General features: G+C 51.7%; 1 protein-coding gene and 1 pseudogene across 3 annotated transcripts; one reads left to right on the forward strand and one right to left on the reverse strand.

The window, feature by feature from the left end:
• On the reverse strand, positions 1 to 26,686 carry LOC140208647 (uncharacterized). Of its 3 annotated transcripts, none has more exons than XM_072277490.1 (3): positions 26,468 to 26,686; positions 11,985 to 12,148; positions 1 to 3,959 (listed from the first exon to the last, which is right to left on the reverse strand). In XM_072277490.1, exon 3 carries the CDS (start codon positions 3,717 to 3,719, stop codon positions 2,613 to 2,615), a length of 1,107 nt encoding a protein of 368 aa, XP_072133591.1. In that variant the 5' UTR covers positions 3,720 to 3,959; positions 11,985 to 12,148; positions 26,468 to 26,686; the 3' UTR covers positions 1 to 2,612. The 3 variants fall into 3 exon arrangements, with proteins under 3 accessions (XP_072133591.1, XP_072133590.1, XP_072133592.1); XM_072277489.1 differs by having other exon boundaries at positions 11,985 to 12,152; positions 26,468 to 26,684; XM_072277491.1 differs by lacking the exon at positions 26,468 to 26,686 and adding an exon at positions 26,381 to 26,406.
• The window catches only part of LOC140207859 (uncharacterized), a 126,860-nt pseudogene that overhangs the window by 54,643 nt on the left and 45,493 nt on the right, over positions 1 to 26,724 (forward strand).

Raw genomic sequence — 26,724 nt, forward strand, 5'->3', positions numbered from 1 at the left:
CAACTTGAAAGTAAATATTTTCATCAAAAATGAACACAATTCAGCACTCCAGGTGTGTATATGCAATTGTGATAAGTAATACAGACCAGAAACTTAAATGAGAGGCCAACTCAGAAAAATGAATAATCACTATGGAAGAAAACATTAACCAGTGGAATGAGTACGACCCTCCATGGGAGACATCCCAACGATCTGAGCAGATGAGATGTTGACAAGGAAGCATCGAGCACCTGACTGAGAGTTGGAGACCTCTTCCCAGAAACAGAGGGGTTCCTTGCAGAAATACGGGACAAGGTGGGTAACAAAAGGAAACAAACAAATGAAAATATATGAAATACAAACCAACAATGCAGCAAGTGCAGAAAATGCCAAGAGAAACCAGACACCATCCAACACATTCCAGGATCCTGCAGCAGTTTAGCTCAATCTGATTACTTACACAGGTACAATCAAGTGGCAAATATCATTCACCAAAATCTTACTTCAAAATATAATCTCATGAATGACCACCATAATTTCATTGAGGCACCATAGATTCACGCCTGATTCAGTTTCAGAGTCAAAATCTTACAAATTATATAATAATCACTACATTACTACTAACAGGACAATCAATAACCATCCAGATATAATATTACAGGATAAACAAGCAGGAACAACTCCCTCAATAGATAAAACCATTCCAAACACACATGTTCCTCGACCAGTGGAGCACCTCACCACAGGCATTGTTTGTATCATCAGTCAGACAATGGAAAGATTTTCTCTGTCAATCAGCTTCCAAATGTTGCCACTCTGTCATTCGTTGCCACATCCCGCTGCTGATTCCCTTCTCCTCATCATACATTCTTATACCGACCATCGTCCAGAGCCCCAAACTCTGCCCTGTGCGGACCAACCTCTGGTTTCTGACCCTGAGTCCATTGAACATCCAACTAATGGTTTCCCATTCTGCTTTCAGTCTTTAGAGGAGAGTAGTGTTTTCAACAACACTGTAGAAGCAGCGAAAATGGCCCATAATGTGGAAATGAGCCCTGAATAAGGAGATTAACTCCCAATGTCATTCTTTCTCAGTCCAGAGATTTGAGGGGTGAAGAACATCTCAGACAGAACTGCAGTCAGCTCAACTTCTTCAGTCTGCAGAAAATTCAAGGGAAACCTCTTCACCCACACAGTGGTGACTGGGGCCCATCCCACAGGGAGAGTGAGAGATGAACAACAGGGGAGGATTCAAAAGGGCTGTCGTGGAACTGAATCACTGGCTGGGTCCAGCAGGCCTGAGTACACTGGTTGTGTTATAAACACGCTAAGTACCAAAGACAGAGTTTAAAATAGAACTGATTAATTTGTCACAGATGCAGAATGTTAAACTCCAGTCCCATTAAAGGTGAATATGTAGCAGAAGAAACTCCTCCCATGCCCAGTGACCAGGGTGCAGACTGGGTGTGGTGAGCAGCAGCAATAATTGCAGAGTTCAGCACCGACAGTCACTCTCGAAATTGCATTCAGCAACAGTGATGGACAAATATCCAGCATGCAGCTTATTGAAACTTTCTCCCCAGTGTGAACCTGGCAGTATGTCACAAGTGTAACATGCTGTAAGGTTTCACTGCTAATGTAATGGCCTCTCTGCAATGGTTCACTGCTGAGGTAGTGGTTTCTCTGTAGCAGTAACATTTAGGTTATGACTAGAGATAACAGGGTTTTGGAGTACGGGGCTATCCAATGGGAGAAATGTTCTTTCTTGAGAGTCTGGAAGAGAGATTTTCATGGTCTTTTGCCAAGGAGGGATGAGAAGACGTGAATGGAGAGAGTGGGCCCTTTTTCTTTATTTTGTTTTCTTTACTAACCCTGTAGTCAAAATAAGAATTATAATTCTCAATTATTTAATCACATATTGTGTACTGCTTGTTATTTTGGGGTACTGATTTGTAACAGGGGACACATCGTGCAGCATCCACCCAAACGAGATTTCTTAAGATTGGCCGGGCCGGGAGCTATCGACCCCCACATTAAACTGCTAGTCGAAGTGAGAGTTACAAGGTTAGATGACTGAGTGAATCGCTTCCCACATTCACAGCGGTTGAACGGGTTTCCCCAGTGTGAACTCAATGATGCAAACCTGATTGATTTGGCTGAGAGATTCTCTTCCCAAAGTCCGAGCAGGAGATCTGCCTCTCCCCAGTGTGAACACACTGATGTCTCTGTAGTTGAGATGACCGAGTGAATCCCTTCCCACAGTCTGAGCAGGTGAACGGCCTCTACCCAGTGTGAGCTTGCTGGTATCTCTGTAGTTGAGATGACCGAGTGAATCCCTTCCCACAACCAAAGCAGGTGAACAGCCTCTACCCAGTGTGAGCTTGCTGGTGTCTCTGTAGGTGGATTAACTGAGTGAATCCTTTCCCACACTCTGAGCAGGTGAATGGTCTTTCCCCAGTGTGAACTCGCTGATGTACCTTAAGTTGAGATGACGAAGTGAATCCTTTCCCACAGTCTGAGCAGGTGAACGGCCTCTCACCAGTGTGAACTGACTGGTGTCTCAGTAACTGAGATGATGAAGTGAATCCCTTCCCACAGTCTGAGCAGGTGAAAGGCCTCTCCCCAGTGTGAACTCACTGATGTACCTTTAGTTGTGATGACAGAATGAATCCCTTCCCACAGTTTGAGCAGGAGAACGGCCTCTCACCAGTGTGAACTGACTGGTGTCTCAGTAACTGAGATGACGAAGTGAATCCCTTCCCACAGTCTGAGCAGGTGAATGGCCTCTCCCCAGTGTGAACTCGCTGATGTATCTTCAGTTGAGATGACGAAGTGAATCCCTTCCCACAGTCCGAGCAGGTGAACAGCCACTCTCCAGTGTGAACTGACTGGTGTCTCAGTAACTGAGATGACGAAGTGAATCCCTTCCCACAATCTGAGCAGGTGAATGGCCTCTCTCCATTGTAAACTCTCTGATGCGCCTTCAAATTCGATGACAAAGTAAATCCCTTCCCACAGTCTGAGCAGGTGAATGGTCTCTCCCCAGTGTGAACTCGCTGATGTACCTTCAGTTGAGATGATGTAGTGAATCCCTTCCCACATTCCGAGCAGGTGAACGGCCTCTCCCTTGTGTGAACTCGCTGGTGAGCCATTAGGTCAGATGACCAAGTGAATCCCTTCCCACAGTCTGAGCAGGTGAACGGCCTCTCCCCAGTGTGAACTCGCTGGTGAGCCATTAGGGGGGATGACTGAGTGAATCCCTTCCCACAGTCTGTGCAGGTGAATGGCCACTCTCCAGTGTGAACTGACTGGTGTCTCAGTAGGTGAGATGCCTGAGTGAATCCCTTCCCACAGTCTGAGCAGGTGAACGGCCTCTCTCCAGTGTGAACTTGCTGATGTACCTTCAGTTGAGATGACTGAGTGAATTCCTTCCCACACACTGAACAAGTGAACGGCCTCTCCCCAGTGTGAACTCGCTGATGTACCTTCAGTTGAGATGACGAAGTGAATCCCTTCCCACAGTCTGAGCAGGTGAACGGCCTCTCCCCGGTGTGAACTCGCTGGTGAGCCATTAGGTTAGATGACCGAGTGAATCCCTTCCCACAGTCTGTGCAGGTGTACGGCCTCTCTCCAGTGTGAACTCGCTGATGTACCTTCAGTTGAGATGACGAAGTGAATCCTTTCCCACAGTCCGAGCAGGTGAACTGCCGCTCCCCGGTGTGAACTCGCTGGTGTGCCATTAGGTCAGATGACAGAGTGAATCCCTTCCCACAGTCTAAGCAGGTGAATGGCCTCTCTCCTGTGTAAAATGACGAGCGTGCCAGTCGGTCAGATGACCAAGTGAATCCCTCCCCACAGTCTGAGCAGGAAGGATAGTTGATTGAATCCCTTGCTCCACTTCTTAAATTTCTGGACAGAGACAGCAAAACCAGCGTATTGTGTTCGAGGTTCCCATAGACAAATTCCTTGTCATTTTTAACCTGTAAAAAGATTTACAAAATCCATCAATGGGTGAAGGACAACATTTCAGATGAGATCACGAGTTGTCACGGTTGGTCTGGCATCACTCTGTTTCAGCGAAATTCAACCCTAGTTGGAGACAGAAGTCATCTTCTAACTGGGCACAGTGCTGGTATCTGGAATGACCATCAAACTCTCTGATGCTCTTCCTGTCTCTATGAGAATGGGGCATTTCTGTCATCTCCAATCTGTGACCTGGCTCAGTTTGACTCTCTCCATTGGTATTATTCCCTGTTCCCATTGAATTCCATGGGTTCCTGGTCCCACAGTAACTGAAACACGAATAGCCGGCAGTGCATTCCACCATTCTCTGTGTGAAAAACCTACCCCTGTCATCCGCTCGTTATCTATTTACAAGCACCTTAAAACTATGTCCCCTCGTGTTAGCCATTTAGCCCTGGGAATAAACCTCTGGCTATCCACACAATCAATGTCCCTCATCATCTTATACATCTAAGAAAGGCTCTAAACATGAACAAGGAAATTATACACTGCTTTGAGGATTTGTTAGAAATATACAAAATTATGAGGGTATAGATAAGGTAAATGCTAGCAGCTTTTTCCACTGAGGCTGGGTGGGATGACAACCAGAGGTCATGGGTAAGTGGGGAAGGTGAAAATTTAACGGGAACATTTGGAAAAGCTCTTTACTGAAATGGTCGTGAGCGTGTGGAATAAGATGCCAGCACGTGGTGAATATGAGCTCGGTTTCACCATTTAAAGAAGTTTGGATGGGAGCCTTGATGGTTTGGGTATGGAGAGCGATGGTCCCAGTGCTGGTAGTTGCATTAGACAGATTAAATGATTTTTCGTCATTGACTAGATGGGCCAAATAGCCTGTTTCTGCACTGAACCTCTCCATGTTACTATGACAGAGAGGCTGGTCAAACTTGTTTGGAAGGGAATAGGTAGGAGTGACAATGGAGCAGCAATGGCTGGAGTTTCTGGGAGCAATTCAGGAGCTGAGTGATCGATACATCCCAAAGAAGTGGAAGCATTGGAAACGCAGGAGGACACAACTGTGGATGAAATGAGAAGCCAAAGCCAACATAAAAGCCAAAGAGAGGGCAAACAGAAGAGCAAAAACTATTGGGAAGCTTTCAGAAACCAACAGAAGACAACAAAAAAAAAGTCGGATGAGCTTGGGGGTGGAATTATGATATTGTAGTCATTAATGAGTCTTGGTAGCACCCAACAGTCTGAGGCATTTGGAGGAACAAAATATCCCGGGCCTCAATATCTCTTGAAAACCGAGGTTCCCTGCACCAGTTACCTTTCAACTTTTATTTTGGCAGGCACGTACAAACTCTACACCCTCAGAATTTCACTTCTGAAGGCCTCCCACTTACCAAGTACTCCTTTGTCAGAAAACGCCTGTCCCAAACCACACTTGCCAGATCCTGTCTGATACCATCAAGATTGACCTTTCTCCAATTTAGAATCTCAACCCGCGGTCCAGACCTATCTTTTCCCATATTTACTTTGAATCTTATGGCATTATGATCACTAATTTCTGTCACCAGCCCTGGATCATCAGCTCATTGCACACTTCTACGTCAGGAATTCTACGTACTGATTAAGGGCACATTTGACAAACTCTACCCCATCTAGTCCTTTTACAGTATGGAGGTCCCAGTCAATATATGGAAAGTTAAAATCACTCACTGAATCAATCTTTGTTTCTTGGCATGGTCTGCGATCTCTCTACAAATTTGTTCCTCTAAATCCCTCAGACTGTTGGTTGCAACCAATTCCCAATAATGGCTACAATATCATAATTCCCTGTCCTGAGCTCATCTGGCTTTCCTATGATGCTTCTTGCATTGTGATATACACAGCTCACTACATTCATCACACCATGCTCAACCATTTGATTGCTGACTCTATCTGAGGTCTGAACAACATCTGACTGGTGTCAAGAGGACAAACTCTCCCTCATTGTCACAAAAACAAAGCTGATTGTGGATGACTGATGGAATGGAGACAGGCTAACCCCTATTGACATCAATGGATCTGGGGTTGAGAGGGTGAACAGCTTTAAGTTCCTCGGCATAAACATCACTGAGGATCTCACACGGTCTGTTCATACCGGCTGTGTTGCGAAAAGAGCACAACAGCACCTCCTTCACCTCAGACGGTTGAAGAAGGCTGGGATGGTGCCCCAAATCCTAAGAACTTTCTACAGGAACAGAATTGAGAACATCCTGACTGGCTGCATCACTGCCTGGTATGGGAACTGTACTTCCCTTAATCACAGGAACCTGCAGAGAGTGGTGCAGACAGCCCAGCGCATCTGTAGATGTGAACTTCCCACTATTCAGGACATTTACAGAGAAAGGTGTGCAAAAAGAGCCCAAAGGATATTGGGGACCCAATTCACAACCACAAATCACAACCATTGGATGTTCCTGCGGCTACCATCCAGGAAACGGTACCACAGCAAAAGGACCAACAGGCTCCGGGACATCATCTTCCACCAGGCCATCAGACTGATTAATTCATGCTGATACAATTGCATAACTATGTTATATTGACTGACCTATGTACAAATTATTTATTATAATTTACTATAAATTACACATTGCTGATTTAGCTGGAGACATAACATAAAGATTTCTACTCCTCATGTATATGAAGGATGTATGTAATAAAAGTCAATTCAATTCAATTCACCCTCTCCACTATCTGTTCTGTCATTCTGGCTCCCATTCCCCCAACAACTTATTTTAACCACATCACCCCCTCCCCCCACACTAGCACTAGAAAGCCTTACCACTGGGATATTAGTCCCCTCTTGTTCTGTTCCCCTAACAAACGAATCCCCTATCACCCCTTTGACTTTCCTCTGCCAGGTAAATCCCCCCAACAGTTTCTAAAGTGGATCCACCTGTTGTTGCGTGGGATGGCCACAAGAGTACTCTGCGATGGCTATTTAACCTCATTCCCCTTCCCGACTCTCACCAAGTTTCCTGTGTCCTGCACTTCAGGTGTAACTCACCTCTCTTCATGTCATATCTATCACCCCCTCCAGCTCCTGGATGATCCGGAATTCATCCGTTTCAAGTTCCAACTCCTTAAAGTGCAGGGTTACAAGCTGCAGCTGGATGCACATCTTGTAGGTGAGGGCATCAGGGACACTGGAGGTCTCCCCACCTTCCCACCAATGTCCTCCCTAATTTGCAATGACCAGTGTGCACATAAATCTTGTATTGTGCTTTTTTTTACCCAGTGTGCACAGTGAATTTTATATAGAGTGGTATTCATTTTAACAGCTATCAAATCATTGTCAATAAGAACTTTGATTTCCTCTGGGTTTGATCGAGTCCCATCTGCATTCTCACACAACCTATGTAACAGGCCTGTAACGGGTAATGAAGGATTTTCTCACCAGAGCTTTTGCACATTGTCCATATTTGGTTTGCTTGCTGAATTACGCTTCAAAAAGTCAGATTTCCAAATATCACTCCACTTCTTCCCACTTGTAAATTCTCCAGCAACTTTTGCATGGCCACAATATACACAGGTAACACCAGTTTCTGTATTGTACATAAATATTTCCCCTGAACCCTCCTGAGGAATTGAGGATATTAAAAAAATCATTTTGATCCTATGTAACCTCTGGCTGCAAGGATAACTGGGACTGTATAGGAATTTTTGAACAAGTAAACTCTGTCTTCTGCGGTTAGCTAAGACAGGCTCATTACTGGTTCTCTGCGGCTTGCAGAGAGATGCACTGAGAGCTGATAACATTATACCTTGCACCCTCTTTAGCTGATAATATTATACATTGTATCCTCATTTGAGTAAAGAGAGGAGGACTCGCCGATAAGGACAGGAATGAACATCTCTCTGTAATTAAATCAGGGCCTTGCAAAGGGAATACCTGATAAGGACTGGACAATTTATCAATCTGTAATTAAAACCTTGATTTAGTGAACTCTCTTATCTAAGTAATTAAGAATGCTGACCAATTAAATTAGCCAACATGATTAAAACTAATAATAAGGATTGGCCTGACAATGACCAAAATCAAATGCAACAAGCTTTGACATATTATTGGGACCCGGTTTTCCAAACCATATCAACCCCAACAGGAACTAATATTAAAGGTGAACATCTTAATTAACGAGAGCTGTATAACTCATCTCCTTCTACCTTAGGCTACAAATTTATCAATCACCCCTGCTGTGGACACTTTCTGGAGGTCCAAGATCCGTATGCAGCACGACCGCTGGACTAAGTGTGTAAATGTAGGACCGGGCTATGTTGAAAAATAAATATGTGAGGTTTTCTAAAATTGACTCCTCCTACCTTAGGCCAAGAACTTATCAATCACCCCTCGTGCTCACCGCTCTGCAGCTACCTCGAGTTCTGGCTATTATTAAATGTGCGGCCCACAGTCACATGTCCGACCGGGTCACTAAAGGCAACGCTTTAGCAGATTAGACAGTGAAAAGTGCAGCACAATCCTCGGTAGTTGTAGTCCCCTCGGGTTCCCGTCAAGCAACCCTCTGTGACTGAAGCAGAACGGGTTTGCCAGACATGCGGGAGGTACGTACTTTTCAGGGGGACGCCTCTGAGGAGGAGCTCAAACTGTGGTCCCAGATGGGGTGTCGGAAAGACCCCGACCCAGGTTTTCAGATCACCCCAGTGGGACAGGTTTGTGTTCCTACACAGTTTTTACCAATATTGGTCGATTATATACATAATTGTACACACCTGGAAAAGGAGGGAATGGTCGGTAACCTGTACCCTGCACACCGGGTACGACTCCCTTGACAGGTGAATCTTTCTCGTGTCTACAAGTTGATTTTATTGTATTGCCTAGAGTATATTGCTATAGATACTCCTTAGTTATTATAGATGTGTTTAGTAGATGGATTGAAGCTATTCCAACTACCAATAATACTGGTATGACTGTTGTGAAGGTATTATTATGGGAAATAATTCCCAGGTACTGAGAAACTGAGAGATACTGAGCTCTGACAATGGCCCATGCTTTGTGGTGAAAGTAGATAAAGAGACATGTAACAACATGTAACAACTTGGCTATCCAGCAACAATTCTACTGTGTACACAACCCACGGCCCACTGGCATTGTGGAAAGAGCCAATGGCACTCTGAAGAGTAAATTGGCCAAACTAACGGTGGAGACTGGACTCACTTGGTTGAAGGTTCTACCGTTAGCCCTGTTCCACATGAGGGTTACCCCACAGGGGAAAACAGGGTTGTCACCAGCTGAAATCATTTATGGACCGCCCATGAGGACACCCTGGGGACCAAGACCTTGGGTACCATTGTTTCCAGTAAGTCTACCAGCAAAATTCAATATGCATACCCTAGGGGAAGAGATGGGGAAATATACATGCAAACTAACCAAAATTTTCCAAGCATTACATTCACAGGTACGACAGGCTTACAAGGAAGAGAACTACCCCGCAGAGAGGAGTTACTATCTCACCCGAGAACCTGGGGATTTTGTCCTGATTAAGAACTGGGATCGAGGGAAACTCGAACCTCGGTGGAGAGGACCATATCAGGAGTTACTGACCACTCCCACGGCTGTGAAACTGAAGGGGCAATCTCGGTGGATACATCGAACAGACTACAAACATGTTACTAAAGGAACTGAGCAGAAGGACTCTCTCGGACTAAAGGAAGATGTATTGGTTGATAGTGGTATTTGTGTTTATGTCTTTCAGAGGGCTCACCCCAGCATCCGGGGGCCCCCATGTTAACACCTTTCTGTCTCTCTGTCACACGTATGCCAAACAGGTAGAACTAGGTGTCTGCTGGGTTTGTGCTGAAACTCCACAGCATGGTAAAACTACGATTACAATGTCAGAAATCCCGCTCAACCAGAGTGAGGAACTCTCAGCCTGGGCTTTCTCAAATAACACCCGGGGAAGAGAGGTGAGGAACTGTGGTCCAGTCAGAGATGACTGTGGCTGTCAGTGTTTTGAGGGATGGTATCTCTCAAACAGAAGTTCCTATACTGGGAAACATGCATCCTGGCCATACTTGCAGGTGCTCAGCAGCGGAGAGGAATAACTACGACTGAACAACTTTGGATGATCACTTTTCTCTTCTATGGAGTAGCCAGGAATTCACGAGAGATAATCAATTTGGCTACAGCACTTGAGGAGCTGGCCACAATACTGCAGGGGCCCTCACAGAAACACAGGCCCAAGGAACAAAAATATCCACTGAAATTATTGCAATTTGGCAAACAGTCCTACAGAATCGTATGGCTTTAGATTTTATCCCAGCTGAGAAAGGGGGAACCTGTGCTATTATTGATGCAGAATGCTACACTTATTTCCCTAATGAGCCTACTAACATTACATCCCTCTCTGGCCAAGGAGACTGCAGCATTAAGTAGGGCAGGATTTACATGGGGTCACCAAAGGGTCGAAATGGGGGTCTTCAAAGGCCTGTTCGGTAATATGTGGGGCATGATATTGCATTATGGCCTAATAGTTGTACATATCATTGTTATAATTACTGTTGTACACTGTTTTTACCCACTGATAAGCCAATGCTGTACTCGGTTGCTTTCTCTGTAAAACATTACTGCTTTGATCATCATGTACTGGTCAAAAGGAGATCATTGTGGACTTCAGGCATGGCGGGAGTCACATTCACGTCCCCATCTACAACAACGGATCTGTAATGGAGCGTGTATCAAGCTTCAAATTCCTTGGTGTCCACATTTCCGAGGATCTCACCTGGTCCCTGAACTCCTCCATCCTGATCAAAAAGGCGCAACACGCCTTTATTTCCTGCGCAGCATGAAGAAAGCTCACCTCTGTCCCAGGATATTGACGGACTTTTACCGCTGTACCATTGAGAGCATACTCACCAACTGCATCTCAGTGTGGTATGGCAATTGTCCCGTATCGGACTGCAAAGCACTCCAGTGTGTGATGAAAACTGCCCAGCGGATTATCGGCACCCACTTGCCCACCATTGAGAACATCTACCATAAACGCTGCCTGGGCAGGGCGAAACACATTATCAAGGATGCATCTCACCCTAACCATGGACTTTTTACTCTCCTCCCATCCAGCAGGCGCTACAGGAGCCTCCACTCCCGCACCAGCAGGCACAGGAAGAGCTTCTTCCCTGAGGCTGTGACCCTGCTGAACCTCTCATCACAGCGCTAAGCAGTATTGCATCCGTATTGTACTGTCTCAATACTTTCATATTTGTGTGCTGTAGCACTTTTTTAATTCACAGTTATTTTGTAAGTAACACTATTCTTTGCATTTCTGGTCAGATGCTAAATGCATTTCATTGGCTTTGTATTTGTACTCAGCACAATGACAATAAAGTTGAATCTAATGATAAGATATGTTAAAGGATTAACTCTTTGTTAAACAATAGCAGCCTGTTTTTTTGAAAGAAACTGCTGATTGTCAACAGATGTGCTAAGCCACGCTGAGCCACATTTCTCCTTGAGGGTGGCTAGCTGGGGTTTCAGGATGCTTATCTCCTTGTGCACTCATGTGTAGAGATAGGACAGATTCAGTCTGTTGTGTGTGTGTAAGCCATTATGACTATTTTGTAATTTGTCTTTAGCAAATAACTTTGGCTCCAGCCTGTCTTGTGTGGGGGGTATCTGGACGGATATATCTGTGGTGTAAGGGGAATTGTTAGTCAGTTAGTGGATTGGGCAGAACAGTCATACACTGCTCCTGTTTGAGCGGCTAACTGAGTAAGGCCAAAGTGCGTGGAATAAAGAGTTTGTACTTACACGGTCTCTGAGAGACTTTATCTGGATTCGACTTCCACAGAATGGGAGTGGTATTAAAGGGCTGGGCTGCTGGAAGCACATTACCAGACCTGGAGTGATTGCAGCTGGGTCTGACAGAGGCATAACTGGTTCTTCTGGGCACATTCAGTCTCACACCAACTATTTCCTGCCTTCCTTTGTACAGGTATGCAATGTCTAAAGGACCAGTGTTTGAGTAAATGAGACTCACCAAACTTTCTCCTGACTGAATCACTGGATTCTCCGAGTCAGATGGGTGCTCTCCAGCTGATGCTCTCAATCCTCGGGCTGGTTCACTTGTTGCTGTTCCCTCATCTTCAGTCGTGGTTCGCTTCCAGTTGGGGTTTTTCTTCCAATAAATCTCTCACCGCAGGTCTAACTTTAACATGAAAGACAATGAAGCACATTAACAATAAAAAGGAAAAACAAACATTTCTGCTTAATGTTACTAAGAACAAAACTCACTGAAACTTGCCCCTCACATCTCCTCTGACCTTAAATGTATTCGACTTTTCAACCTCTTTGAATCGTCTGTCCACTCCATCTGTTCCTCTCATAATCTTATAAACGTCCATCCAGTCTCAGGCCAGCCTGTTCCGCTCTGGAGAAAACAACCCAAGTTTGTCCAGCCTCTCATTACAGCTCATGCCCTCTAACCCAGGCTAACCTCTTCTGCGCCCTCTCCAAAGCCCCGTCATCCTTCCCAGAGTGGGGTGATCAGAACTGTATGAAACACTCCGGATGTGGCCTGACTGGAGTTTTATAAAGCTGCAACACAACTTCCTGACGTTTGAACTCAATGCATCAACTAATGAAGACAACCACGCCATTTGCTTTCTTAACCACCTGATCAATCTGTGCAGTCTCTCTCAGGGAGCAATGAACTTGGAGTCTAAGATCCCTCTGATCATCAACACTGTTCAGGGTTTTGCATTTAACAGCGTACTGTCTCAGACATTCAACCTACCGAGCTGCCAAGGTGATCGTCACTAATCAAATCTCACTGAGTTGTCTCAGGTCCTGTTGAATTTATTGCCAAGTGCACAAGTACGGGAAGGTACAGGAACAGAGAAACACTGACTTGCAGCAGCATCACAGGCAAGTACATTCAGATAACACACAGAACACAAATTATACGATTCTGTGTCAGTAACCATCTATAAATATGTTTTATGCCATTAACAATAAATAAAACACATTGTGCCTTGATCAGTATTGAAATATGCATTTTGTGTCAATAACAGACTTGGAAATGTTGAATTTGGCCCCTATCTCCATTCCTCCTGTCGCCCACAACCAGCTCCGTTGTTTCTGTCACCGGGAGGCAGAGGTTGTTTCCTTGAGTCGGGGTGATGACTCCTTCTCTGCCGGCTGACCTATTATTATTGGAGATGAGACCGGTCAGTCAGCGGATTTAACCTGCAGATTGGAGCTGTGGGTGGCGACATGGTCACCGGTGAACACACGGAGAGTGAAGGGGACAGGGTGTGTGTCACGGGTGAACACACGGAGAGTGAAGGGGACAGGGTGTGTGTGTGTGTGTCATGGGTGAACACACGGAGAGTGAAGGGGACAGGGTGTGTGTGTGTGTGTGTGTGTGTGTGTGTGTGTGTGTGTCACGGGTGAACACACGGAGAGTGAAGGGGACAGGGTGTGTGTGTGTCACGGGTGAACACACGGAGAGTGAAGGGGACAGGGTGTGTGTGTGTGTGTGTGTCACGGGTGAACACACGGAGAGTGAAGGGGACAGGGTGTGTGTGTGTGTGTGTGTCACGGGTGAACACACGGAGAGTGAAGGGGGCCGGGTGTGTGTGTGTGTCATGGGTGAACACACGGAGAGTGAAGGGGACAGGGTGTGTGTGTGTCACGGGTGAACACACGGAGAGTGAAGGGGACAGGGTGTGTGTGTGTGTGTGTGTGTGTCACGGGTGAACACACGGAGAGTGAAGGGGACCGGGTGTGTGTGTGTGTCATGGGTGAACACACAGAGAGTGAAGGGGACAGGGTGTGTGTGTGTGTGTGTCACGGGTGAACACACGGAGAGTGAAGGGGACCGGGTGTGTGTGTGTGTCACGGGTGAACACACGGAGAGTGAAGGGGACCGGGTGTGTGTGTGTGTCACGGGTGAACACACGGAGAGTGAAGGGGACAGGGTGTGTGTGTGTCACGGGTGAACACACGGAGAGTGAAGGGGACAGGGTGTGTGTGTGTGTGTGTGTCACGGGTGAACACACGGAGAGTGAAGGGGACAGAGTGTGTGTGTGTGTGTGTGTCACGGGTGAACACACGGAGAGTGAAGGGGGCCGGGTGTGTGTGTGTGTCATGGGTGAACACACGGAGAGTGAAGGGGACAGGGTGTGTGTGTGTCACGGGTGAACACACGGAGAGTGAAGGGGACAGGGTGTGTGTGTGTGTGTGTGTGTGTCACGGGTGAACACACGGAGAGTGAAGGGGACCGGGTGTGTGTGTGTGTCATGGGTGAACACACAGAGAGTGAAGGGGACAGGGTGTGTGTGTGTGTGTGTCACGGGTGAACACACGGAGAGTGAAGGGGACCGGGTGTGTGTGTGTGTCACGGGTGAACACACGGAGAGTGAAGGGGACCGGGTGTGTGTGTGTGTCATGGGTGAACACACGGAGAGTGAAGGGGACCGGGTGTGTGTGTGTGTCATGGGTGAACACACGGAGAGTGAAGGGGACAGGGTGTGTGTGTGTGTGTGTCACGGGTGAACACACGGAGAGTGAAGGGGACAGGGTGTGTGTGTGTGTCACGGGTGAACACACGGAGAGTGAAGGGGACAGGGTGTGTGTGTGTGTGTCACGGGTGAACACACGGAGAGTGAAGGGGACAGGGTGTGTGCGTGTGTCACGGGTGAACACACGGAGAGTGAAGGGGACCGGGTGTGTGTGTGTGTGTCATGGGTGAACACACGGAGAGTGAAGGGGACAGGGTGTGTGTGTGTGTGTGTGTCACGGGTGAACACACGGAGAGTGAAGGGGACAGGGTGTGTGTGTGTGTGTGTGTCACGGGTGAACACACGGAGAGTGAAGGGGACAGGGTGTGTGTGCGTGTGTGTCACGGGTGAACACACGGAGAGTGAAGGGGACAGGGTGTGTGTGTGTGTGTCACGGGTGAACACACGGAGAGTGAAGGGGACCGGGTGTGTGTGTGTGTCATGGGTGAACACACGGAGAGTGAAGGGGACAGGGTGTGTGTGTGTGTCACGGGTGAACACACGGAGAGTGAAGGGGACAGGGTGTGTGTGTGTGTGTCACGGGTGAACACACGGAGAGTGAAGGGGACAGGGTGTGTGTGTGTGTCACGGGTGAACACACGGAGAGTGAAGGGGACCGGGTGTGTGTGTGTGTCATGGGTGAACACACGGAGAGTGAAGGGGACAGGGTGTGTGTGTGTGTGTGTGTCACGGGTGAACACACGGAGAGTGAAGGGGACAGGGTGTGTGTGTGTCACGGTGAACACACGGAGAGTGAAGGGGACCGGGTGTGTGTGTGTGTCATGGGTGAACACACGGAGAGTGAAGGGGACAGGGTGTGTGTGTGTGTGTGTGTCACGGGTGAACACACGGAGAGTGAAGGGGACAGGGTGTGTGTGTGTGTGTGTCACGGGTGAACACACGGAGAGTGAAGGGGACAGGGTGTGTGTGTGTGTCACGGGTGAACACACGGAGAGTGAAGGGGACAGGGTGTGTGTGTGTCACGGGTGAACACACGGAGAGTGAAGGGGACAGGGTGTGTGTGTGTGTCACGGGTGAACACACGGAGAGTGAAGGGGACAGTGTGTGTGTGGGTGTCACGGGTGAACACACGGAGAGTGTAGGGGACAGGGTGTGTGTGTGTCACGGGTGAACACACGGAGAGTGAAGGGGACAGGGTGTGTGTGTGTCACGGGTGAACACACGGAGAGTGAAGGGGACAGGGTGTGTGTGTGTCACGGGTGAACACACGGAGAGTGAAGGGGACAGGGTGTGTGTGTGGGTCACGGGTGAACACACGGAGAGTGAAGGGGACAGGGTGTGTGTGTCTGTCACGGGTGAACACACGGAGAGTGAAGGGGACAGGGTGTGTGTCACGGGTGAACACACGGAGAGTGAAGGGGACAGGGTGTGTGTGTGTGTCACGGGTGAACACACGGAGAGTGAAGGGGACCGGGTGTGTGTGTGTGTCATGGGTGAACACACGGAGAGTGAAGGGGACAGGGTGTGTGTGTGTGTGTGTGTCACGGGTGAACACACGGAGAGTGAAGGGGACAGGGTGTGTGTGTGTGTGTGTGTCACGGGTGAACACACGGAGAGTGAAGGGGACAGGGTGTGTGTGTGTCACGGTGAACACACGGAGAGTGAAGGGGGCCGGGTGTGTGTGTGTGTCATGGGTGAACACACGGAGAGTGAAGGGGACAGGGTGTGTGTGTGTGTGTGTGTGTCACGGGTGAACACACGGAGAGTGAAGGGGACAGGGTGTGTGTGTGTCACGGGTGAACACACGGAGAGTGAAGGGGACAGGGTGTGTGTGTGTGTCACGGGTGAACACACGGAGAGTGAAGGGGACAGGGTGTGTGTGTGTGTGTCACGGGTGAACACACGGAGAGTGAAGGGGACAGGGTGTGTGTGTGTGTGTGTGTGTGTCACGGGTGAACACACGGAGGGTGAAGGGGACAGGGTGTGTGTGTGTGTGTCACGGGTGAACACACGGAGAGTGAAGGGGACAGGGTGTGTGTGTGTGTCACGGGTGAACACACGGAGAGTGAAGGGGACAGGGTGTGTGTGTGTCACGGGTGAACACACGGAGAGTGAAGGGGACAGGGTGTGTGTGTGTGTGTGTCACGGGTGAACACATGGAGGGTGAAGGGGACAGGGTGTGTGTGTGTGTCACGGGTGAACACACGGGGAGTGAAGGGGACAGGGTGGGTGTGTGTGTGTCACGGGTGAACACACGGAGAGTGAAGGGGACAGGGTGTGTGTGTGTGTCACGGGTGAACACACGGAGAGTGAAGGGGACAGGGTGTGTGTGTGTGTCACGGGTGAACACACGGAGAGTGAAGGGGACAGGGTGTGTGTGTGTGTCACGGGTGAACACACGGAGGGTGAAGGGGACAGGGTGTGTGTGTGTGTGTGTCACGGGTGAACACACGGAGGGTGAAGGGGACAGGGTGTGTGTGTGTGTCACGGGTGAACACACGGAGGGTGAAGGGGACAGGGTGTGTGTGTGTGTGTGTCACGGGTGAACACACGGAGAGTGAAGGGGACAGGGTGGGTGTGTGTGTGTCACGGGTGAACACACGGAGAGTGAAGGGGACAGGGTGTGTGTGTGTGTCACGGGTGAACACACGGAGAGTGAAGGGGACAGGGTGTGTGTGTGTGTCACGGGTGAACACACGGAGAGTGAAGGGGACAGGGTGTGTGTGTGTGTGTGTCACGGGTGAACACACGGAGGGTGAAGGGGACAGGGTGTGTGTGTGTGTCACGGGTGAACACACGGAGAGTGAAGGGGACAGGGTGTGTGTGTGTCACGGGTGAACACACGGAGAGTGAAGGGGACAGGGTGTGTGTGTGTGTGTGTCACGGGTGAACACATGGAGGGTGAAGGGGACAGGGTGTGTGTGTGTGTCACTGGTGAACACACGGAGAGTGAAGGGGACAGGGTGTGTGTGTGTGTGTGTGTCACGGGTGAACACACGGAGGGTGAAGGGGACAGGGTGTGTGTGTGTGTCACGGGTGAACACACGGAGAGTGAAGGGGACAGGGTGTGTGTCACGGGTGAACACACGGAGAGTGAAGGGGACAGGGTGTGTGTGTGTGTCACGGGTGAACACACGGAGAGTGAAGGGGACAGGGTGTGTGTGTGTGTGTCATGGGTGAACACACGGAGAGTGAAGGGGACAGGGTGTGTGTGTGTGTGTGTGTGTGTGTGTGTGTGTGTGTGTGTCACGGGTGAACACACGGAGAGTGAAGGGGACAGGGTGTGTGTGTGTCACGGGTGAACACACGGAGAGTGAAGGGGACAGGGTGTGTGTGTGTGTGTGTGTCACGGGTGAACACACGGAGAGTGAAGGGGACAGGGTGTGTGTGTGTGTGTGTGTCACGGGTGAACACACGGAGAGTGAAGGGGGCCGGGTGTGTGTGTGTGTCATGGGTGAACACACGGAGAGTGAAGGGGACAGGGTGTGTGTGTGTCACGGGTGAACACACGGAGAGTGAAGGGGACAGGGTGTGTGTGTGTGTGTGTGTGTGTGTCACGGGTGAACACACGGAGAGTGAAGGGGACCGGGTGTGTGTGTGTGTCATGGGTGAACACACAGAGAGTGAAGGGGACAGGGTGGGTGTGTGTGTGTCACGGGTGAACACACGGAGAGTGAAGGGGACAGGGTGTGTGTGTGTGTCACGGGTGAACACACGGAGAGTGAAGGGGACAGGGTGTGTGTGTGTGTCACGGGTGAACACACGGAGAGTGAAGGGGACAGGGTGTGTGTGTGTGTGTGTCACGGGTGAACACACGGAGGGTGAAGGGGACAGGGTGTGTGTGTGTGTCACGGGTGAACACACGGAGGGTGAAGGGGACAGGGTGTGTGTGTGTGTGTGTCACGGGTGAACACACGGAGAGTGAAGGGGACAGGGTGGGTGTGTGTGTGTCACGGGTGAACACACGGAGAGTGAAGGGGACAGGGTGTGTGTGTGTGTCACGGGTGAACACACGGAGAGTGAAGGGGACAGGGTGTGTGTGTGTGTCACGGGTGAACACACGGAGAGTGAAGGGGACAGGGTGTGTGTGTGTGTGTGTCACGGGTGAACACACGGAGGGTGAAGGGGACAGGGTGTGTGTGTGTGTCACGGGTGAACACACGGAGAGTGAAGGGGACAGGGTGTGTGTGTGTCACGGGTGAACACACGGAGAGTGAAGGGGACAGGGTGTGTGTGTGTGTGTGTCACGGGTGAACACATGGAGGGTGAAGGGGACAGGGTGTGTGTGTGTGTCACTGGTGAACACACGGAGAGTGAAGGGGACAGGGTGTGTGTGTGTGTGTGTGTCACGGGTGAACACACGGAGGGTGAAGGGGACAGGGTGTGTGTGTGTGTCACGGGTGAACACACGGAGAGTGAAGGGGACAGGGTGTGTGTCACGGGTGAACACACGGAGAGTGAAGGGGACAGGGTGTGTGTGTGTGTGTCATGGGTGAACACACGGAGAGTGAAGGGGACAGGGTGTGTGTGTGTCACGGGTGAACACACGGAGAGTGAAGGGGACAGGGTGTGTGTGTGTGTGTGTCACGGGTGAACACATGGAGGGTGAAGGGGACAGGGTGTGTGTGTGTGTCACTGGTGAACACACGGAGAGTGAAGGGGACAGGGTGTGTGTGTGTGTGTGTGTCACGGGTGAACACACGGAGGGTGAAGGGGACAGGGTGTGTGTGTGTGTCACGGGTGAACACACGGAGAGTGAAGGGGACAGGGTGTGTGTCACGGGTGAACACACGGAGAGTGAAGGGGACAGGGTGTGTGTGTGTGTGTCATGGGTGAACACACGGAGAGTGAAGGGGACAGGGTGTGTGTGTGTGTGTGTGTGTGTGTGTGTGTGTGTGTGTGTGTGTCACGGGTGAACACACGGAGAGTGAAGGGGACAGGGTGTGTGTGTGTCACGGGTGAACACACGGAGAGTGAAGGGGACAGGGTGTGTGTGTGTGTGTGTGTCACGGGTGAACACACGGAGAGTGAAGGGGACAGGGTGTGTGTGTGTGTGTGTGTCACGGGTGAACACACGGAGAGTGAAGGGGGCCGGGTGTGTGTGTGTGTCATGGGTGAACACACGGAGAGTGAAGGGGACAGGGTGTGTGTGTGTCACGGGTGAACACACGGAGAGTGAAGGGGACAGGGTGTGTGTGTGTGTGTGTGTGTGTGTGTGTCACGGGTGAACACACGGAGAGTGAAGGGGACCGGGTGTGTGTGTGTGTCATGGGTGAACACACAGAGAGTGAAGGGGACAGGGTGTGTGTGTGTGTGTGTCACGGGTGAACACACGGAGAGTGAAGGGGACCGTGTGTGTGTGTGTGTCACGGGTGAACACACGGAGAGTGAAGGGGACAGGGTGTGTGTGTGTGTGTCACGGGTGAACACACAGAGAGTGAAGGGGACCGGGTGTGTGTGTGTGTCATGGGTGAACACACGAAGAGTGAAGGGGACCGGGTGTGTGTGTGTGTCATGGGTGAACACACGGAGAGTGAAGGGGACAGGGTGTGTGTGTGTGTGTGTCACGGGTGAACACACGGAGAGTGAAGGGGACAGGGTGTGTGTGTGTGTGTCACGGGTGAACACACGGAGAGTGAAGGGGACAGGGTGTGTGTGTGTGTCACGGGTGAACACACGGAGAGTGAAGGGGACCGGGTGTGTGTGTGTGTCATGGGTGAACACACGGAGAGTGAAGGGGACAGGGTGTGTGTGTGTGTGTGTGTCACGGGTGAACACACGGAGAGTGAAGGGGACAGGGTGTGTGTGTGTGTGTGTGTCACGGGTGAACACACGGAGAGTGAAGGGGACAGGGTGTGTGTGCGTGTGTGTCACGGGTGAACACACGGAGAGTGAAGGGGACAGGGTGTGTGTGTGTGTGTCACGGGTGAACACACGGAGAGTGAAGGGGACCGGGTGTGTGTGTGTGTCATGGGTGAACACACGGAGAGTGAAGGGGACAGGGTGTGTGTGTGTGTCACGGGTGAACACACGGAGAGTGAAGGGGACAGGGTGTGTGTGTGTGTGTCACGGGTGAACACACGGAGAGTGAAGGGGACAGGGTGTGTGTGTGTGTCACGGGTGAACACACGGAGAGTGAAGGGGACCGGGTGTGTGTGTGTGTCATGGGTGAACACACGGAGAGTGAAGGGGACAGGGTGTGTGTGTGTGTGTGTGTCACGGGTGAACACACGGAGAGTGAAGGGGACAGGGTGTGTGTGTGTGTGTGTGTCACGGGTGAACACACGGAGAGTGAAGGGGACAGGGTGTGTGTGTGTCACGGTGAACACACGGAGAGTGAAGGGGACCGGGTGTGTGTGTGTGTCATGGGTGAACACACGGAGAGTGAAGGGGACAGGGTGTGTGTGTGTGTGTGTGTGACGGGTGAACACACGGAGAGTGAAGGGGACAGGGTGTGTGTGTGTGTGTGTCACGGGTGAACACACGGAGAGTGAAGGGGACAGGGTGTGTGTGTGTGTCACGGGTGAACACACGGAGAGTGAAGGGGACAGGGTGTGTGTGTGTCACGGGTGAACACACGGAGAGTGAAGGGGACAGGGTGTGTGTGTGTGTCACGGGTGAACACACGGAGAGTGAAGGGGACAGTGTGTGTGTGGGTGTCACGGGTGAACACACGGAGAGTGTAGGGGACAGGGTGTGTGTGTGTCACGGGTGAACACACGGAGAGTGAAGGGGACAGGGTGTGTGTGTGTCACGGGTGAACACACGGAGAGTGAAGGGGACAGGGTGTGTGTGTGTCACGGGTGAACACACGGAGAGTGAAGGGGACAGGGTGTGTGTGTGTCACGGGTGAACACACGGAGAGTGAAGGGGACAGGGTGTGTGTGTGTGTCATGGGTGAACACACGGAGAGTGAAGGGGACAGGGTGTGTGTGTGTCACGGGTGAACACACGGAGAGTGAAGGGGACAGGGTGTGTGTGTGTGTCACGGGTGAACACACGGAGAGTGAAGGGGACAGGGTGTGTGTGTGTGTGTGCGTCACGGGTGAACACACGGAGAGTGAAGGGGACAGGGTGTGTGTGTGGGTCACGGGTGAACACACGGAGAGTGAAGGGGACAGGGTGTGTGTGTCACGGGTGAACACACGGAGAGTGAAGGGGACAGGGTGTGTGTGTCTGTCACGGGTGAACACACGGAGAGTGAAGGGGACAGGGTGTGTGTGTCTGTCACGGGTGAACACACGGAGAGTGAAGGGGACAGGGTGTGTGTGTGTGTCACGGGTGAACACACGGAGAGTGAAGGGGACCGGGTGTGTGTGTGTGTCATGGGTGAACACACGGAGAGTGAAGGGGACAGGGTGTGTGTGTGTGTGTGTGTCACGGGTGAACACACGGAGAGTGAAGGGGACAGGGTGTGTGTGTGTGTGTGTGTCACGGGTGAACACACGGAGAGTGAAGGGGACAGGGTGTGTGTGTGTCACGGTGAACACACGGAGAGTGAAGGGGGCCGGGTGTGTGTGTGTGTCATGGGTGAACACACGGAGAGTGAAGGGGACAGGGTGTGTGTGTGTGTGTGTGTCACGGGTGAACACACGGAGGGTGAAGGGGACAGGGTGTGTGTGTGTGTGTCACGGGTGAACACACGGAGAGTGAAGGGGACAGGGTGTGTGTGTGTGTCACGGGTGAACACACGGAGAGTGAAGGGGACAGGGTGTGTGTGTGTCACGGGTGAACACACGGAGAGTGAAGGGGACAGGGTGTGTGTGTGTGTGTGTCACGGGTGAACACATGGAGGGTGAAGGGGACAGGGTGTGTGTGTGTGTCACTGGTGAACACACGGAGAGTGAAGGGGACAGGGTGTGTGTGTGTGTGTGTCACGGGTGAACACACGGAGAGTGAAGGGGACAGGGTGGGTGTGTGTGTGTCACGGGTGAACACACAGAGAGTGAAGGGGACAGGGTGTGTGTGTGTGTGTCACGGGTGAACACACGGAGAGTGAAGGGGACAGGGTGTGTGTGTGTGTCACGGGTGAACACACGGAGAGTGAAGGGGACAGGGTGTGTGTGTGTGTGTGTCACGGGTGAACACACGGAGGGTGAAGGGGACAGGGTGTGTGTGTGTGTCACGGGTGAACACACGGAGGGTGAAGGGGACAGGGTGTGTGTGTGTGTGTGTCACGGGTGAACACACGGAGGGTGAAGGGGACAGGGTGTGTGTGTGTGTGTGTCACGGGTGAACACACGGAGAGTGAAGGGGACAGGGTGGGTGTGTGTGTGTCACGGGTGAACACACGGAGAGTGAAGGGGACAGGGTGTGTGTGTGTGTCACGGGTGAACACACGGAGAGTGAAGGGGACAGGGTGTGTGTGTGTGTCACGGGTGAACACACGGAGAGTGAAGGGGACAGGGTGTGTGTGTGTGTGTGTCACGGGTGAACACACGGAGGGTGAAGGGGACAGGGTGTGTGTGTGTGTCACGGGTGAACACACGGAGAGTGAAGGGGACAGGGTGTGTGTGTGTCACGGGTGAACACACGGAGAGTGAAGGGGACAGGGTGTGTGTGTGTGTGTGTCACGGGTGAACACATGGAGGGTGAAGGGGACAGGGTGTGTGTGTGTGTCACTGGTGAACACACGGAGAATGAAGGGGACAGGGTGTGTGTGTGTGTGTGTCACGGGTGAACACACGGAGGGTGAAGGGGACAGGGTGTGTGTGTGTGTCACGGGTGAACACACGGAGAGTGAAGGGGACAGGGTGTGTGTGTGTGTGTGTCACGGGTGAACACACGGAGGGTGAAGGGGACAGGGTGTGTGTGTGTGTCACGGATGAACACACGGAGAGTGAAGGGGACAGGGTGTGTGTGTGTGTCACGGGTGAACACACGGAGAGTGAAGGGGACAGGGTGTGTGTGTGTGTGTGTCACGGGTGAACACACGGAGAGTGAAGGGGACAGGGTGGGTGTGTGTGTGTCACGGGTGAACACACGGAGAGTGAAGGGGACAGGGTGTGTGTGTGTGTCACGGGTGAACACACGGAGAGTGAAGGGGACAGGGTGTGTGTGTGTGTCACGGGTCAACACAGGGAGAGTGAAGGGGACAGGGTGTGTGTGTGTGTCACAGGTGAACACACGGAGAGTGAAGGGGACAGGGTGTGTGTGTCTCACGGGTGAACACACGGAGAGTGAAGGGAACAGGGTGTGTGTGTGTGTCACGGGTGAACACACGGAGAGTGAAGGGGACAGGGTGTGCGTGTGTGTCATGGGTGAACACACGGAGAGTGAAGGGGACAGGGTGTGTGTGTGTGTCACGGGTGAACACACGGAGAGTGAAGGGGACAGGGTGTGTGTGTGTGTGTGTCACGGGTGAACACACGGAGAGTGAAGGGGACAGGGTGTGTGTGTGTCACGGGTGAACACACGGAGAGTGAAGGGGACAGGGTGTGTGTGTGTCACGGGTGAACACACGGAGAGTGAAGGGGACAGGGTGTGTGTGTGTGTCACGGGTGAACACACGGAGAGTCAAGGGGACAGGGTGTGTGTGTGTGTCACGGGTGAACACACGGAGAGTGAAGGGGACAGGGTGTGTGTGTGTGTCACGGGTGAACACACGGAGAGTGAAGGGGACAGGGTGTGTGTGTGTGTATCACGGGTGAACACACGGAGAGTGAAGGGGACAGGGTGTGTGTGTGTGTGTCACGGGTGAACACACGGAGAGTAAAGGGGACAGGGTGTGTGTGTGTGTCACGGGTGAACACACGGAGAGTGAAGTGGACAGGGTGGGTGTGTGTGTGTCACGGGTGAACACACGGAGAGTGAAGGGGACAGGGTGTGTGTGTGGGTCACGGGTGAACACACGGAGAGTGAAGGGGACAGGGTGTGTGTGTCTCACGGGTGAACACACGGAGAGTGAAGGGGACAGGGTGTGTGTGTGTGTGTCACGGGTGAACACACGGAGAGTGAAGGGGACAGGGTGTGTGTGTGTGTGTGTGTCACGGGTGAACACAGGGAGAGTGAAGGGGACAGGGTGTGTGTGTGTGTGTGTCACGGGTGAACACACGGAGAGTGAAGGGGACAGGGTGTGTGTGTGTGTGTCACGGGTGAACACACGGAGAGTGAAGGGGACAGGGTGTGTGTGTGTGTCACGGGTGAACACACGGAGAGTGAAGGGGACAGGGTGTGTGTGTGTGTCACGGGTGAACACACGGAGAGTGAAGGGGACAGGGTGTGTGTGTGTGTGTGTGTCACGGGTGAACACACGGAGAGTGAAGGGGACAGGGTGTGTGTGTGTGTGTCACGGGTGAACACACGGAGAGTGAAGGGGACAGGGTGTGTGTGTGTGTGTGTCACGGGTGAACACACGGAGAGTGAAGGGGACAGGGTGTGTGTGTGTGTCACGGGTGAACACACGGAGAGTGAAGGGGACAGGGTGTGTGTGTGTGTGTGTGTCACGGGTGAACACACGGAGAGTGAAGGGGACAGGGTGTGTGTGTGTGTGTCACGGGTGAACACACGGAGAGTGAAGGGGACAGGGGGTGTGTGTGTGTCACGGGTGAACACACGGAGAGTGAAGGGGACAGGGTGTGTGTGTGTGTGTGTGTCACGGGTGAACACACGGAGAGTGAAGGGGACAGGGTGTATGTGTGTGTCACGGGTGAACACACGGAGAGTGAAGGGGACAAGGTGTGTGTGTGTGTCACGGGTGAACACACGGAGAGTGAAGGGGACAGGGTGTGTGTGTGTGTGTGTGTCACGGGTGAACACACGGAGAGTGAAGGGGACAGGGTGTGTGTGTGTGTGTCACGGGTGAACACACGGAGAGTGAAGGGGACAGGGGGTGTGTGTGTGTCACGGGTGAACACACGGAGAGTGAAGGGGACAGGGTGTGTGTGTGTGTCACGGGTGAACACACGGAGAGTGAAGGGGACAGGGTGTATGTGTGTGTCACGGGTGAACACACGGAGAGTGAAGGGGACAGGGTGTGTGTGTGTGTCACGGGTGAACACACGGAGAGTGAAGGGGACAGGGTGTATGTGTGTGTGTCACGGGTGAACACACGGAGAGTGAAGGGGACAGGGTGTGTGTGTGTGTGTGTCACGGGTGAACACACGGAGAGTGAAGGGGACAGGGTGTGTGTGTGTCACGGGTGAACACACGGAGAGTGAAGGGGACAGGGTGTGTGTGTGTGTCACGGGTGAACACACGGAGAGTCAAGGGGACAGGGTGTGTGTGTGTGTCACGGGTGAACACACGGAGAGTGAAGGGGACAGGGTGTGTGTGTGTGTCACGGGTGAACACACGGAGAGTGAAGGGGACAGGGTGTATGTGTGTGTCACGGGTGAACACACGGAGAGTGAAGGGGACAGGGTGTGTGTGTGTGTGTGTGTCACGGGTGAACACACGGAGAGTGAAGGGGACAGGGTGTGTGTGTGTGTGTCACGGGTGAACACACGGAGAGTGAAGGGGACAGGGGGTGTGTGTGTGTCACGGGTGAACACACGGAGAGTGAAGGGGACAGGGTGTGTGTGTGTGTGTCACGGGTGAACACACGGAGAGTGAAGGGGACAGGGTGTGTGTGTGTGTGTCACGGGTGAACACACGGAGAGTGAAGGGGACAGGGTGTGTGTGTGTGTCACGGGTGAACACACGGAGAGTGAAGGGGACAGGGTGTGTGTGTGTGTGTCACGGGTGAACACACGGAGAGTGAAGGGGACAGGGTGTGTGTGTGTGTGTCACGGGTGAACACACGGAGAGTGAAGGGGACAGGGTGTGTGTGTGTGTCACGGGTGAACACACGGAGAGTGAAGGGGACAGGGTGTGTGTGTGTCACGGGTGAACACACGGAGAGGGAAGGGGACAGGGTGTGTGTGTGTGCCGGGGGTCGGAGAGACAGAGGTGAGGGAGCCACTCTGACCACCTGCCGGACATCTGACAGGATCCAGACACGCAAGGCCGGGTGAAGGCCCAGGTCTCCGAGTTCACGCCTTCGTACGTCTCCTCCTACCTCTCGGCGATACATCAGACTCCGGCCGCAGGAGACGCTTCACAAACGCCCCCGGCTTCCCTCGGATGGAAATGGAAATAAATCAGAAAGCGGACATTTACTTTGGGATTTGTTCCGCTTTCACGGAGAAATCGGCGCCGAAGCGGAAGACGGAACCAGCGGGGTTACCGCCCTCTCCGCTGGTCCGCTTCTGCTATTGGGTCTAACCAGTGATTGACATTCCTTTTCACCAATGGCAATAGCGCAGCTCCTGGAGC

The sequence above is a fragment of the Mobula birostris genome, chromosome 13 (assembly GCF_030028105.1).
Source record: "Mobula birostris isolate sMobBir1 chromosome 13, sMobBir1.hap1, whole genome shotgun sequence".
NCBI classification, from domain to species: Eukaryota; Metazoa; Chordata; class Chondrichthyes; order Myliobatiformes; family Myliobatidae; genus Mobula; species Mobula birostris.